This window comes from Onychostruthus taczanowskii, unplaced genomic scaffold (genome assembly GCF_017590055.1).
Source record: "Onychostruthus taczanowskii isolate IOZ18803 unplaced genomic scaffold, ASM1759005v1 scaffold49, whole genome shotgun sequence".
Classification (NCBI taxonomy): Eukaryota; Metazoa; Chordata; class Aves; order Passeriformes; family Passeridae; genus Onychostruthus; species Onychostruthus taczanowskii.
In genome coordinates, this window is record NW_024502458.1 from 4294131 (window position 1) to 4309676 (window position 15546).

The window sequence follows — 15546 nt, forward strand, 5'->3', positions numbered from 1 at the left end:
CACAGTAAACAAATAATCAATCTCTCTGGCTAGTTTTATCAAGGATACGATGACAGCGCTCAAGGGAACTACGGATTCTATAAAAGAGTTTCAAATCTTTGTATTACTTCAATCCTTTCTCACCTTCATAATGACAGAGAACAATTTCATTTGTTGTTGTTATTGTTTATTTTTTGTTTGGAAATCACCCTGAATTTTTAATGTCATAGCTAACCATTCATGTCATAGCTAACTTGAGCCAGTGCCCCTCTCTTCCTTTCTGCTTCAGAGATTGTGAAACCTGCCACAGATGAAACTTGAATGACAGCACAAGCAACATTTATGTGGTATTTGGTCATAAACTGGAAACTCCAAAAAGTCTGCAAACAGTAAATAAAAACATATTTTATTTGGAAAGGTGCAAGTTAACCTCCAAAGCAAGCAAAGCTCAGTGCTGTTAAATTTCTTTGTCTGAATGAACAGAGCTCTTTACCCATTTGGAATTCCGGTCTGTTACAGTTCCTCTGCCCCCTTGGTCACTGATGCAGGTAACTGAGGCAGCGCAGAGGGGGAAGGATAATGGTCAGTCTGGAAAAATGCTTTTCCCAGTGCACAGGGCAGGCAGAGGCACAGGACAGGTGATGCAATCACTGCTGTAATTTGGCAGCCAAACACCACTTAGGGTTCTTTGCATAAGGGGATGCATTTCCTCAGTTGTAAACCTGTGACGCACCCAGGATTTAGCAATATATTAACTTAGTGATTTATGAAAGGTCAGACTTCATGTCTGCTAAGTTAAACTGTTATGGAAGTCATAAAATTATAAAAAGCCCACGACCAATTTTCTTTACTTTGTTAATTCTGCACTACCTCAATACTCAGCATTTTAAACATTGTTTTTGGGTACCACTGAGTGGAGCTCAAATACCAATTTAGAAAAAACTAAACCTCTTAGGCTGTTGACAGAATCCACTGCAGGTTTCTGAGTCTGACTTGTTCTCAGCCTTCAGCACAGAGGAGTACCTTTTATGGTGTAAATATCCATCTAAGGGTACATCAGAAGTAATTAAATGCTGCTGTCTAACCCTGCCTCTGAGCGGGACAAGGAACTGGCACAGCAGTAGCTGGCGGAGGGAGGTTTTCCTCTTTCTGCATGCCCTGCGGCTGTGATTATCCTATCCTCAACAAGACACCATGTCCCACCGTTCTCACTTCGTCAAGATCCTAGTGTCCTTAAAGGTGCAAACTCTGCAGGGATTTCCAGTACCATGGATCTTGACAGAATGACTCATTTATACCAAAAGCTAGCACCAACTACCCAGTAAATGGGAACGCACACTGACAGAAGTAACTGCAATAATGGGTCTTTTGTGAAAGGATAATAATAAATGCAAAGTATTCCTAAATTTACATCTTTTAGTAATATCTCTAACCACCCCAACCCCCCCCTCACAGAGCAAGACTTCTTCAGCTGTTTCTCTGCACAGTCTGCCACAGTCCATTGTAAAGTTTCTCTTCATTCCCATGGCTGGTAGTTAAAAAGTACTGTCAGGAGAGACACTACAAAAGTTCCCAAAATTATGGAATGATAATGTCTCAGATGGCACAAAGACAGCTGCAACTGAAACAATGCTGAGAAGCCTGTTGGAGCTGACCATCCTACTGAAGCTGCTTGCATAGGTATTGAACATTATCAAACTAAAAACTGGGGGGATGTGATCCTCTTTAGAAAAAACCCTCAATGTTATAGTTGTGGTGGTAAACTCTCTAGAGTACGACTTGCAAAAGCACCACAAGAAGAGAAAAAAGTAGTTTTTCCGAGTAAATTTTGTTACTCTTCAGTGAAATTAGTTTCTTGTATTGCCAGTTTGCTTTGGGTTACTCCATGCACCCCTTACCTTGGCTATGATGCGGCAGAGGTGAGCTCCTTCCTGGGCAAGGCTGAACAAACTGCTGATGGCCGACTCCGTGACGTACAGACTGCCCGAGAGCTCTACCTGCCTCAGCAGGTTCTGGGGATACAGGACAAAAAACTGGGGGAGTCAGACTGACAACACACATTTAGCACTGCATTTGAGTAGATGGAACCAAGGACAGGGATATTTAAAAATTAATATTAACAGGGGAAGACAATGGGTACGTGCGTGAGAAGGTGCGGTATGGAATGTTCCAGCTGTTTAGTAAATATTAATAATATTTAGTTATTGTGTTTGGTTATGGGATTGAACCAGAATTTTCAGAAGGCAACCAATTTAGTTAGTGTACAAGGTGAATTACATGGTGATACAAGACTGCCACCTTATTTATAAGCAATATTGTTACACCCTGTCTTACACTACCATCTAAGGCTCTGGGTTCATCACCACTCTCAATCAAAATGTCACTGACAAATAGACATTCTTATAAAGAAATATAGTTTATTTCTCCAATGTAGGAAATAGATTAAATATTTTTTTAATCTTTGTAAAAGATTGTTTTGCTTTTGCATTTGTGTCAATGCAGCTTTAGAGAAGCACAGCTGTGAAAAGAACATTAAGTCTATTTCATTTTTTGTTTCTGAAAAAAGACATAGAATCACTAGAGTAATTAATTCTATTTCCTAGGAGGAGGAGGGTAAGCATTTTTGTATTTAATCCAACTTCAAAAGAAATGCAAGTATCCCATGCTTTACACTGTTATTTATACAAAATTCAATTACCTTGCCTTTAAGAGGTTCTTCCTCTTTAGCATTAGAAAAATACTCCATAATAATGTATTAGAAAAATGCTCCATAAAAGACATAGCTTAAGAGTTCACAATTTGATATGAACCCATCCTGAATTAAATCCTGATACACTTATTAGAAAAAAGGCTCTTTACACAATTTAAGTGAAATCTCTCACACAGACACTTAGTCTGCTTCAGAGCAGCAAACTATCCCCAGAGATTGTGTTTTTATGACAGAAGTGGGCACATAGCCTGACTGAATGGCTCAGAAAATTGTCCATAAAATAATTTTTATTAATGAGTTCTACATCCTTCAGTCACACAAATACACACAAGATGATGTGGCATCAATAATTCCACTCCTTTAAAAGAAGAAGGGAGTAGGATTTCAGGTATGTCAGTAGGTGCCAGGATGCCCAAAGGCAGAAATATCAGCAGTGAAGAACTTCCCTTCAGATTGAAAAAAATAAACATCTTAACAATGGTAACCTTCTCACTGACTTTGCAATATGCAAAGTTATTTACACACTTCAACTCATACATTTCATGGAGTTCCCACCAATCTCAACCAAAGAACATTAGGAGGTAGCTTGTTAGTTTGACTGTAATTCTGCAATATATTTGGGATATTCTCACCTCCTAGTAATAACCCTTTAAAACTAGAAGGGATTTTTCGGAAGCCACCAAAACTTTTTTTTTTTTTCCATCTTAACACATCAAGGTATGTTTAACCAATCAGAGTTTAACAAACAGCATGCATTAATTTTGATTTGTCACTGTAAAAAATACTTTTTAACTATTTGTGCTCTCTAAGGCTCTCCTTTCCTTTTTTCTGCTGCAACAACACGAAGTTTTAGCATAACATTACCTCTGAAACAAGGGCAAATTATTTGAGCAGAATTACATTCTATATGTGAGAAAGGGAAGGGGAGGAAGGGGAGGAAGGGGAGGAAGGGGAGGAAGGGGAGGAAGGGGAGGAAGGGGAGGAAGGGGAGGAAGGGGAGGAAGGAGAGGAAGGAGAGGAAGGAGAGGAAGGAGAGGAAGGAGAGGAAGGAAGTCAAGATAGGCTGGCTAGACTTGCAAGTTTCTATTATTTCAGAAGTCATCATTTAGGTGCCTTGCAAGAAAGACACATCAGGAAAAGTAAGTAACCTGGTGAGAAAAAAGATCATTTTGTTTGAGATTCGAGGTTATTGGAGCATTTGAGAATGCGAACACCTAAATCTCATTGCAACATATTTGCGTTCTTCATCATAATTTTGTTGAAAATTGAGAGCTGTAATTCTAATCCTCCTCTTAATCACAGAATTATAGAATGGCTTGGGTGGGAAGCGGCCTCTAAAATCATTTACTTGCCATCTCAAGATCCAACGATTTTGGAAGACCTTTTTGGTTTGGAGCTTTTTTTAACGATAAACTAACCTGTGCCTCTTGTGTTAAAACCAACTCTATCAGCTGGCCAAAATATTGGGCAACTGTCGTGAGTGTTTCATTAACACAAGATTTCATCGTCTTCAGTATCTCTTCATCTTCAGTCTGTAAGCACCTGAAAAGAAAGAGATGGGAAAGGGATGAAGGAAAAAAAAGATGCAAAAGACCCGATTGTCAGAGGTGAGCCCCATGTTACTCACAGGATGTAATTGGAACTCAGCTGTTCACAAGGACTTCGTGTTATTAGCATCATTCCAGACTTCAATCAAAGCTTTGTGTACACGGAGTAAATTCACCATGAAAGGCTGGACACTACTGAATAATTCTGGGATCACAATTTACCTCACAGACTGCAGGCCAAATTTTGCTGCAGATGCTGTGTGTTTATACAGTGCAGCGCTGCTCTTTTCCTCTTATGCTGATAGTTTCACTCTTGGATGCCTGCATTTCAACTGCACCTGTGCATATCCACCTATCTTTCATAATCAATATTTCAGTAATTTTCATTTCTTATCCTGCTATCATTAAACTATGACAAAGAAGGTAAAGGATGAAGAAAGAAATGTGTGCCCAGATGAGTTAAACAGCATAATCAAAAATAAAATTTGGCCCTCTACAGAAAGATGCATAAAGCACCTTTACAGAGTTAGTACAGTTATCCTGTCACCAGTGATGTTTGGTTGTAATTAAAGAAAAGAGATAAAGATGGAAAGCTTTATACAATTCTAATGAAATAAGAAATATTTCCTCACAGAAACATATTCATTTTTACTGTCAAAACATCTTCCAGTCAGGCAAGCCACTGTAATTGAAGATATAGTTTGGGTGATCAGCTTCTACCTGTACACAGGTTACCTTTTCAGCTTTACCTGTCTGTCAGACACCTATATCAATTTTTTGTCAAAAAAGACAAGAAGAGAGGGCTGATTTAGGGCAGACACTTTGAGATTGGAGCTCATTATTAGATCTGTGTGTCTTATAGTAAAATATAAAACACAAATGTGAGCTCTGTGGGTTTGGCACAAAGCAATAGTGCTCCAAAAAATGTTATTTCCTGATAATTAGATGGTGTTTTTTCCCTGATGATATCCCCAAAACAGAATGACTTGCACAATGTTTAAAGTAAACCAAAACAGAGTGATTGAACGGTGCTGGAGGAAATGGGTAACTTATGTTAGAAAGAGGAAATAGCATGAGAAGAATTACAGAGATTTTTATTTTCCAGTCTCAGCATTCCAGAGTGCAGGCAGATGAGTAAACCTACAACTACAATTTAATGGAATGTGTATTTCCTTTGGTTTGATTTACAGTGCACGGACATGTTCATACAGGAACATGTAGTACCAGTCTCAAAATCCAAGTTTTCATACCAGCTGAAATCCTGACTCCACAGAACTAGAAGAGAACTTTGTCACCAGCCAGACTTTCAGACTTTCTCCCTTGATGTCTAAAAGTCCTGAAAAATCCACTTGTAACTTTGTGTCTCTATCAGACTCTTTGGGCAACAGAAGATTCCATCTTTCATTAGGATGCATTTTAGGTAAAAGCAACTCCCTTCATCCACCAGACATTAACATTTAGAAAGACTTGCAGGGTTGCAGCAGCCTAGTTCAAATAATTGAGGGCGTGTCTATGGATTTATGCCTCTCATTAGAAGTTCTACAACATAATAAAGCAGCAAAATTAATATTTCAACTACAAAATTTAAGTTACCTTTCTGTGAATGCTGTAAATTCTGAACACTTGTCTATTAAGAGTTTTTCAAGCTGCAGAGAAAGCACGAGAAAGTAGTTTTAAAGTTACATGCATACACACAATTGCTTTACAAAAATAGATGATCCCTGTTTGTTAATTGAAAACCCTCTCAAAACAGGATATTTCATATCAACACCCTTCATCTATTTTTCTGAATAAAACAGGTACAGATAAAACTGAATTTAACAAAAAAGTAGCATTTTTTATATTTTAAATTCAAAGGAACTCACAAATGGGGTGTCAAAATTTAGTTCTGTAGTCATCAAAAGCAAAACATTTTTTCCATGCAAGTTGTCAACATTATTAACAATCAGAATAGCCTATGATAAAATAGGATCCAAAGTAAGTCAAGAATATTTCCATTGCTGGAAAGGGATTGGAAAGTCTTAAACAAGGGACCAGTATCATCAGTATGTAAGAATTTCTTATAGATTGTTTAAAGCAATTACCAATTATTACAATAGAATAAAAATTCAAAAAGTGAGAGAAACACATGAGGTAAGGCATCCTCTCACCTGGTGCATTTCCTCTGAAGAGCTCCTGGTGAAGGCGTTGTACTCGTTCACCATGGAGTGCACGTGGCAGTTGACTCTCACTGTCATGCTGTGGACCCTCTGCCACCTGTTCTTCTCCAGTTTCTGAGCAATCCTGGTCAGCTCAGTGCTGATGATCCAAGCTCTCTTCAGCAGGAGCTGCAAGTTATCACAAGTGCTGTGCTGTGAGGAGAGGATGAGTTCGTTCTGCTCATCCTTCTCAATGCTGATGGGCTTGGACTGGAGAATGCACATACATTCGCAGTCTGTCATCAGCTTCAGGTCTTCCATCCATCGCTGAACAGAGTCCACCTGGATTAGGTGCATGCTGGAAGGCAGAGAAGGAGAGGGAAGAATGAGGTAAAGCAAAACAACCTTAGAATAACCACCAGCAGCACCATACAGCTGGTGGTAACCAGCTGTAAGCACACATCGCCCACTACTAGGCTGCTTGATTGACCAAAGGCAAATAGTTGAACAAACAATTTGCTTGCAGTAAGTAACACAGTGACACATTTAGCTCTTTATTCCAAAAGCAAGTTCTGGATTTCTAGTCACTGTTACACCACAGACCCCGCTATAAAATTATGTCTGAAAAATCAGTGGATATTAGAGAGAAGTAAAAAGTTTTGATTATGTTTTTTGGGGATAATGTTTCTCGTACATTCAGAGTTTTATATGGGAGAAGGAGAACAGTTATGGGTATGTTTGCTTGTTGTTTATAGAACTATCGGGTTTTCCTAGACACTTGGCCTATTAAGTGCTTAAAATAAAATTTTACCTTGCAGCATCTCTCCAAATCCCTTCCAAACTTATGCAGCCAAACCAAGACAGTGAACAATACTGCAATATTTGTTACACGTCGTAATCCCCAAAACTAGAGCTGGATTCTACTTCCTGACCAGACCTTTATCTTCTCCCTTATTTCTCACTGTTGTTGCACAATTTGCAAAATTACTTCCAAAGGGCATTTTTTTAATACTACAGAAAATAAGATGTGAACCAGCAAGGCTGAAAAGCTCCTTGACGAGTGTATCCTGACACAAGGGCAGTGGGCTTGCATTTTGTGCCCTTGCACCCTTCAGCCAGTAAAATGTGGTACCTGAGGCAGAAGTTTCACTGATTCAGAGCTCATTTTTTGAGGGATCACAAATTTCAAGAGGGATTTCAAGACCCATAGAGTCTTGAGATGAAGTTGCCTAGATTTTTCTCTTATAAGGCAGCCAGATCCTAATAAAAATACCTTAATCCTCACCCCAACCATACTAAAATTTTCCAAAGAATAAAAAATAAAAGATAAAGAAGAAATTAGATTAAGTGAAAGCAAGATAAAATGGATTTAACTATTTTTTTCAAACTTCTTTTGGTATCCTACAGTTAATATGACAGATTAGTCACAGTAGGTTGTTGTCTACCTTCTGGATACATGTGCAGATTTTATGATACTATACAAGAAAGGACAAAAAGAAAGTCCCTATTCTTTTAATTCAGATACTGATTTATTGCAACTAGGCAGTAACATTCTGTGCTGTTAAATAAAGCTTTACTGCTAGAATAATATCTGCAATCACATTAGCTAAGCTAAGGAGGACCAGGTGGAAGCCTTTTTCAATTCTTGTGCTTCCATTTATACCATGAGCACAAGCTGAACTCCAGAAACCTCCTGCCAGACCACTCCAGTAATATTCCATAAATAAACAAAATGTATTTACATATACAGGAAAAGAAGGCTCACCTCAAGTATCATTTCATGTAAATTGACAGCAAACAAGATACAAGAGATCAGTTTCATTGATTCAATCTCCCTTTTCACAATATATGATGAAACTACTTTTAATTTTGAACTTTACAGGCTACTGCTATTTAAGATCTTTATTTCACTCAGCTCTGAATATTGTGTAATTGCATTTCATGATCGATTGAGGCCCACTTTCTCTTTGCTATGTGTAGTCTCCTTATTGCCTTTTTGGATCTGAAGCAAGGTTTCCTAATAAACAAAAACAACAACTTTAGAAGTTTGAGACCATGATTTATAACAATGTGCATAGTTTGCATGCAGAACAGGATAAACTTATTTGACACAGAGTAATGTATCTTTCATTTCCAAAGTGCACTGTGATGATTAATTAAATTTCTGTTTAGTAAGTAGAAATAAACTTCTACATTATAAATTCACATGGACAAAAAAACCCCTAGAATAGAAAGTTAGTAAGGGGGGGGGGAAGTAATTCATATTTCCTTTAGTCCCAAAAAGCCATTCTTATTCTTCACTCTAAGAAGGAAAAAAAGAGGTAATAAGAATTGCACAAGGGGAAAAAAAAAGCGCATAGATGTTAAAGAAACTCTCCTTGTTTGCTTCTGTTCCTACTAATTGCCAGAAGTACAACTGTAGAATGTAGGATATTTTTTTCACTGAAACTTAATATTCCTTAACTGACAAGAGCAAAAAATGATACCATTCATCTCCTTCTAGAAGACCACAGAAAACTCCCCGTTTACTGTTAGCTTTTCTGACACATTGTCCTTTAAATTAGACACACATCATTATCACTCAAATGAAATACTTAAATTATTCACCTTCATCCACATTTCACTGTATGTAGAGAAAATCATCTTAAGCATTCCGCAGATGAATCTATAGAGTCATTTTTTACATGTTAAAATGAGGAAAGCAAAAAAGCGTGATCATCCTTAATTAGCTATTAAGAATCATATTCCAGATAGCATTTACAGAGCTCAAAAAACAAGTTAGAAATTTCCATTTTGTCTGCCCATTACAAAAAAAAAAAAAAAAAAAACCCCCTTCCCCCAAAAAAAAAAAAACAACCATAATGGTTCAAACAAAAAAAAAAACAAACAAACAAACTGTTTCGCCCATTATCCTGGTCCCAATATGCCCATTAGGAGATGCATAAGGAAAGATTATAAGAAGTGTGGCAAGAGCTGAGCAACCCCTCCTTCCCATCTTCTGGCAATTAGTGGTTTAGGAACTTCCTCAGCTAGAATTTATGTCTGAGTAGGATGTTTCTACAATTCATGAAACAAAAGTAGCCATTAATCCCTTTTTGAACTCAGTTAAACTTTTGGCCTTTGCAACATCTAGTGTCAGTGTCTCACATTGTTTATTTTTTTGTATGAAAAAGGGTTTCTTGTTGTTCATTTTAAACTTGCTGCCTGGAGATACAAACACTTTAGTTGCTATATTCTAAGATATACTGTAATTAAATTATGGTTCTGTATTCACCCTCTTCATGGAACTCGTTATTTTGTTTGCTGTACCCCATCTTCTCCAGGTTATTTTATTTCCATGGTATAGAAACTCAGTCTATCTAGTCTGTCCCCTGATAGTCAGTATTCCAACCCTCTGATCATTCACTTACTCTTTCCACCTTTTCAAAAGCTTTTTCCAGTTTCCCTATGTCCGAAAATGTGATGGGGAAAACAGGACACCATATACAAGATTCAGGTAAATTCATAAGTTTGAAACATTTTCTGCACAGTCACTATTTTCCAACAATTCTTAATTCATTTTTTTTTACTAAAGTGTTTTCCAGAGAGCTGTTTCATCTTTACCTTTCCAAAAATACACTTATTTTGATTTCAGAGTCTTTTCCATGAGTGATAATAAATAATCTATTCACCATACATGTGAAGAAAGAAATTGTGCTTCAGTTCCATTTATCTCCTCACATGTACGACTTTATGTTCATTAACACATAATTTCTTCTAGTATTTTACAGTTTTGTATTGTCCTGCTTTTATAACTATTTTTTCAGGTCACTAAATACATTAAACAAGATTTGTTCAAGCATAAGAGACCTTACCAGTGTGATTTCCCACAGGTTAACTGGCTCAGACCCTGATGTTTACAGAATCATAGAATCATTTAGGTTGGAAAAGACTTCTAACACCATCAGGTCCAACCATTAACCCAGCATTGCCAGGTCCATCACTTAATCCTGTCCTTAGGTGCCACTTCTACACAACTTTTAAACACCTCCAGGGATGGTCACTTAAGCACTTCCATAAGGAGTCCATTCCAGTATTTGACAACACTTCCAGTAAAGACATTTTCTCCAATTTTCAATCTAAACCTCCCCTGGGCTACTTTGGGGGCACTTCTTGTCCTACTACTGGTTATTTGGGAGAAGAGATCAGCCCCCACCTGGCTACATCCTTCTTTCTGGCAGTAATGAAAAGTGATCCTCAACCTTCTCTCCAGGCTGAACACCCCCAGCTCCCTCAGCTGCTCCTCACAGGACTTGTGCTCCAGGCCCTTCCCCAGCCCTTCTCTGGACTATCTCCAGTCTTCCTTACAGTGAGGGGCCCAGAACTGGACACAGCACTCGAGGTGTGGCCTCACCAGTGCCCAGCACAGGTGCACAATCCCTGTCCTGGTCCTGCCACACACAATATTCATCCAAGCCAAGAACGGCCAGTTTCTCCAGCAGAATGCTGTGGGAAAAAGTCTCAAGGTCTTTCCTGCAGTCCAGGCAGACAGACAACAGCTACAGCTTTTCCCTCATCCACTAAGTGCGTCACCTTGTCAGAGGAGGTCAGGTTGGTCAAGCAGGTCCTGCCTTTTCTGAACCCCTGCCTGATGCCCTGATGCATGATGGCACCCAGGATGACCTGCTCCATGACCTTCCTGGCTCTGAGGTCAGGCTAACAGGCCTATAGCTCCCTGGATGTACCCTGTGGCTCTTCTGGAAGACAGGTATTACATAGGCTAAAAAGCAGCCACCTGGGACCTCTCCATACAGAGAGGTGTGCTGGTAAATGGTGGAAAGTGGCCCAGTGAGCACTTCTACCAGGACCATCAGTGTTCTTTGGTAGACCCCATCCATTCTGTAGACTTCTGCCATCATTTCCCCTTGGAATATGGGGGCTTCATTCTGTTCCCTGCCCATCTTCCATCTCAGGGGTCTGACAAGATGCAGAATAGCTGGTCTTACTATGAAAGACTGAGGCAAGAATTAGATGCCACGAGCCTTTTCTCATCCTGTCACCATATTTTCCCCCCACATCTGATAAAGGGCGAGGTCCTCCTTAGCCTCCCTTTTGTTGCCAATGTATTTATAGAAATGTTTTTTCTTGTTTTTTACAGCAATAGCCAGATTAATTCTAGTTGGGCTTTAGCCCTTCTAATTTTCTCCCTGCATAAGCCCATGGTATCCTTGTAGCTCACACAAGTGGCTCTCCCTTTCCTCCAAAGGTGATAAACTATTGCATTTTCAGGGACCCTTGTGGCAGGGAGGAATGATGAATCTGACTCTATGTTCTCAGAAGGCTAATTTATTACTTTATTATACTATATTATATTAGAGAATACTATACTGTACTAAAGAATACAGAACAGATACTTACTCAATGCTAAAAAGATAATTAAAACTTGTGACTCTTTCCAGAGTCTCAACACAGCTTGACCTTGATTGGCCAATGAGTGAAAACAACTCACACCAGAATCCAATGAAGCAATCACCTTTGGGTAAACAATCTCCAAACACATTCCACCACATGAGCAAAACACAGGAGAAGCAAATGAGGTAAGGATTGTTTTCCTTTTCTCTGAGGCTTCTCAGCTTCCCAGGAGAAAAATCCTGGGCAAAGGGATTTGTTCAGAGAATGGGAATGCCATAACCAACTTGCCTTTTTTTTTTTTTTCTTCTCCTGAATTCCAGCCAAGGCTCTCTGTTCAGCCAGGCCAGACTTCTTCCCCACTGGCTCATCTTTTGGCAACACACGGGCACAGCCTGGTCCTGCACCTTTAGGATCTCCTTCTTGAAAGGGAGATGTATAGACACATAGATGGATAGTAGTTACCCACTAGTTAAGATTACTGAATTTAGTATGCCATGGCATATTGACAAAAAGCAATTTATCTAGGCTCTACATTATAAAAGCGGCATTCAATGCAAGAACAGTTGTAAAAATAATTCAGTGCAAAAAGAAAATTCAAGAGAAAGTCTCCAACATTTCTTAAAAGTCATTCTGTTTTAATTGAGGCTGTAAAGTATTTGACACAGTTTTCAAGAGCGCTCAACTGAACTTGACTAAGGAGCAATTTGAATACTCTGAATTCTAGTGTGCTTTCCAAAAAACATAGTCATTAAAAAATTGTGTCATTTGGAAAAAATCCTCTGGCGTCACTGGCTGAGGCCAGCTTAGAGCAATAGCCTGTTAGAAGTGCGTTACTTCAAGAGATATTTGGACCTTGTTTAAAATACACATTGCTGCACTGCATAAAACATTGCAGGTAAATTTCATCCTAAAATGAAAGATATTTAAAAAATACTCCTATTTTAAATGTCTAAGAAGAGACCTATGATATTCAAAGTTCTCTTACCAGCATTTCTCTTCCCCCACCCCACCTTTTTTTTTATTTTCTATCCTCTCTTAAGTAGTTTGTGAACTGACAAATCAAAATTTTTAGGACAGACAAGATGGATTGATATCAAAATGACTGATCTCTCTCATGTTGGTGTTTCATGAACAGAAAAGCCAAGAGTTAATGACTACATCATTTGTTTAAAATTTCCATCTTGAAGCTCTTTACCACCATTTTACTGGCAGCACATACACTTCTGTTTTAAATTGCAAATGTTATCATGAGAAAGAGTTATACCTCCAATTTAGCACTGAGTTTCACTAAGTGCAAAAGTTTCATGTTTTATAACATTGTGTCGAAGTCGGAGCTGATCAATTCATGTGAATAATTCCAGTGGTCGTATTTATAAAGTGTAAAGACTTCTGCTCAGTCAAATTATGTTTCCAAGGCTCCTTAGCCTTTTTATCCATTTTCACCTAATATGACAGATTTATTACCAGTCCTAATGATAGCATTTACTACTGCTTCCAGATAAGCCTATGGTGAAAGTCAATGCCAAATCTTACAACTGTGTGCAAATTTATTATTCTAATTAGTGGTAGGTAATTAATTGGCAACAAACAACATATTGAATGAATTTCACCCTCTCTTGGAACATAAATAATCTCTAATTTTTTTCTAATTCATCTTTTCAGAATTATTCATGGGTATGCAATATAGCTAGGGCCAATTTCCACATCAATACAATGGCCAGCAGAACTCAACTCAACTCTCAGTGGAAGGACAGAGTGAAGAGCCATAGAGACAGTGCTCACATTTCTTCAATTACTTTGCCCTATATTAATCACATAAAAGAGCCCTGTAGATACACAATATTGTATTTGCACTGATTTTGGCAAAATTTTGTAGAGCTAGCTGGAGAGATAGCTTAAAACACACAGAGTAGCTTTAAGGTAGATAAGAATCAGATTCCTGGTTTTTAAGTGAGTGCACTTACTGTGTAGATCATTTCTAAGATAATAGAATCCTACATATATTTAGGTTTTGTACTCAATGCACCAAGATAAAAGTACAGCCAGATGGTTTGCGGGGTATTTTTTTTTCCCCCCTCTTAATTTTATCTACTTCTTTTTCAATGGGACACTAGCAATCCAACTTCACTGTGACAAAAGGTGACTTTGGTATGAATTATTTAAACCTTTAGAACACAGGGATAAAAGCTAGTTTCTAGGTTTTAAAAAAGTTACCAGGCTATATTGAAAGGTTATTTTAATTAGCCTCAATGATTACTCATTTGTTACATCTACCAAAATCTGACAACTTCTCCAAATTAAGTCAGTAATGGATAATGCAGAATTACTCAAAGATCACCATTGTAGAAAAGTCTATAAGGAAAGTAAAAACACAGTAAATCCCTTGTAATATATTAAGGCATGATGTGTGAACTTAGTGTTGTTCCATCAGGCCTCTTTAAAAGGCCATATAAATAATTTAGTGTTAAATGCTGCACCAGTGTTCTCGTCAGATCTTTACATTTTTCTGAGAAATCCTCACTGTAAGTTGTCCCTTTAAAGATGTCTGGAAATATTATACCAGCCCAGAATTGCTGGCACACTGCAGAACTTGAGGAAGCCACTCTGTAAAATCACAGACTAACTAAGCTTGCTGATTAGTTTATGTAAAGTCTAGGATAAAGTTATCATACACTAATTTTCTGTATACAGGAATAGTTTAGGTAGGTCCAGTCCTATCCAACCTCCGCCAGCTGAAGGGATACTGAGGCACGGTTCAAGCTGCTTTTGAGGAGTTTTACTTCCTGCCTGGCACATTAAAATGCTAAAACAGTAGTTATCTTGATAAACACACAAGGCACTGAGTTCACAGAAGTTAAAGACCACAATAAAAGAATGTAATTTCCAGAGAGAAAGAAGGAAAATGCAAAAAAAGCCATACTATCAGCAAGTTGATGACATTATAAGTCTCTTAATTGGCCTCTTTTCGGGCAAAGCTGAAGAACATGCTAGTATTGACACAATGTTTACCAACCCAAATATGTCCATTGAATTTATATTTGTATAGTATCATTATTGCACACTAAAAATTAATATTATTGCTTTTGCAGTGTTGTTGTAAGATAGTAAACCAAGGAAAGTTTTCAAAACCACTGTTTGTCGGACCCTGTGATATTGGCATATTCAGATTTTAAAAAGTGTTAAGGACTCAAATCAGACTTAATGAGCTTTGATCCAACTTAAGGAATTCACCAGATTTACAAACAGGCAATTTTAGCCACTCTAAAATTTGGACATGAGGGATGGGTCAAAAAATAATCTGCTGACGATATTGGTTGAAGGATATTGGTTTGTGAAGGATATTGGTTCTTTTGTTCAGCATGTTACCTGATGATTTGCAACAAACTGTTCTCCAGTGCACAGACAAAATTAGTGCTGAAGATGAAGGATTCCATAACTCAATCCCTCTGCAAATGACAACTTGGGTCTTGGAAAAAGTGCAAGAATTATAGTTTTCCTGAGAGATGAGATGGCAGAGGTGAGTGAGCTTAGCTTTGTGCACAACGGCAGAATCCGTGACTTTTGACTTCATTTAGCCCAAAGTAAGAGGAGTACACCTCATGGAACATTGCATGAGAAATCTACTCAGAACTTCCTTGCAGATTCTTCCAGGAGTTTAAAATCTGACACGGTGACTGAAGCACGCTGATGATCTTGAAGGGATGTTGCCATCAGCACACGTTTAAATTGCAGATTCCTGAGTACACACACAGTCCTCACTCCCATAATTAACGGGGAATGT

The 15546-nt window shown here is 38.2% G+C and overlaps 1 protein-coding gene across 1 annotated transcript in view; it reads right to left on the reverse strand.

Moving 5' to 3' along the window:
- Window positions 1-15546, reverse strand: part of INSC (INSC spindle orientation adaptor protein) — a 121400-nt gene that overhangs the window by 49369 nt on the left and 56485 nt on the right. Inside the window, exons 3-6 of the mRNA XM_041415115.1 lie at window positions 6387-6732; window positions 5830-5882; window positions 4108-4231; window positions 1878-1991 (exon numbers count right to left, since the gene is read on the reverse strand). Of these exons, the coding sequence (XP_041271049.1) occupies window positions 1878-1991; window positions 4108-4231; window positions 5830-5882; window positions 6387-6732 (637 nt within the window). The remainder of the gene's footprint in view (window positions 1-1877; window positions 1992-4107; window positions 4232-5829; window positions 5883-6386; window positions 6733-15546) is intronic.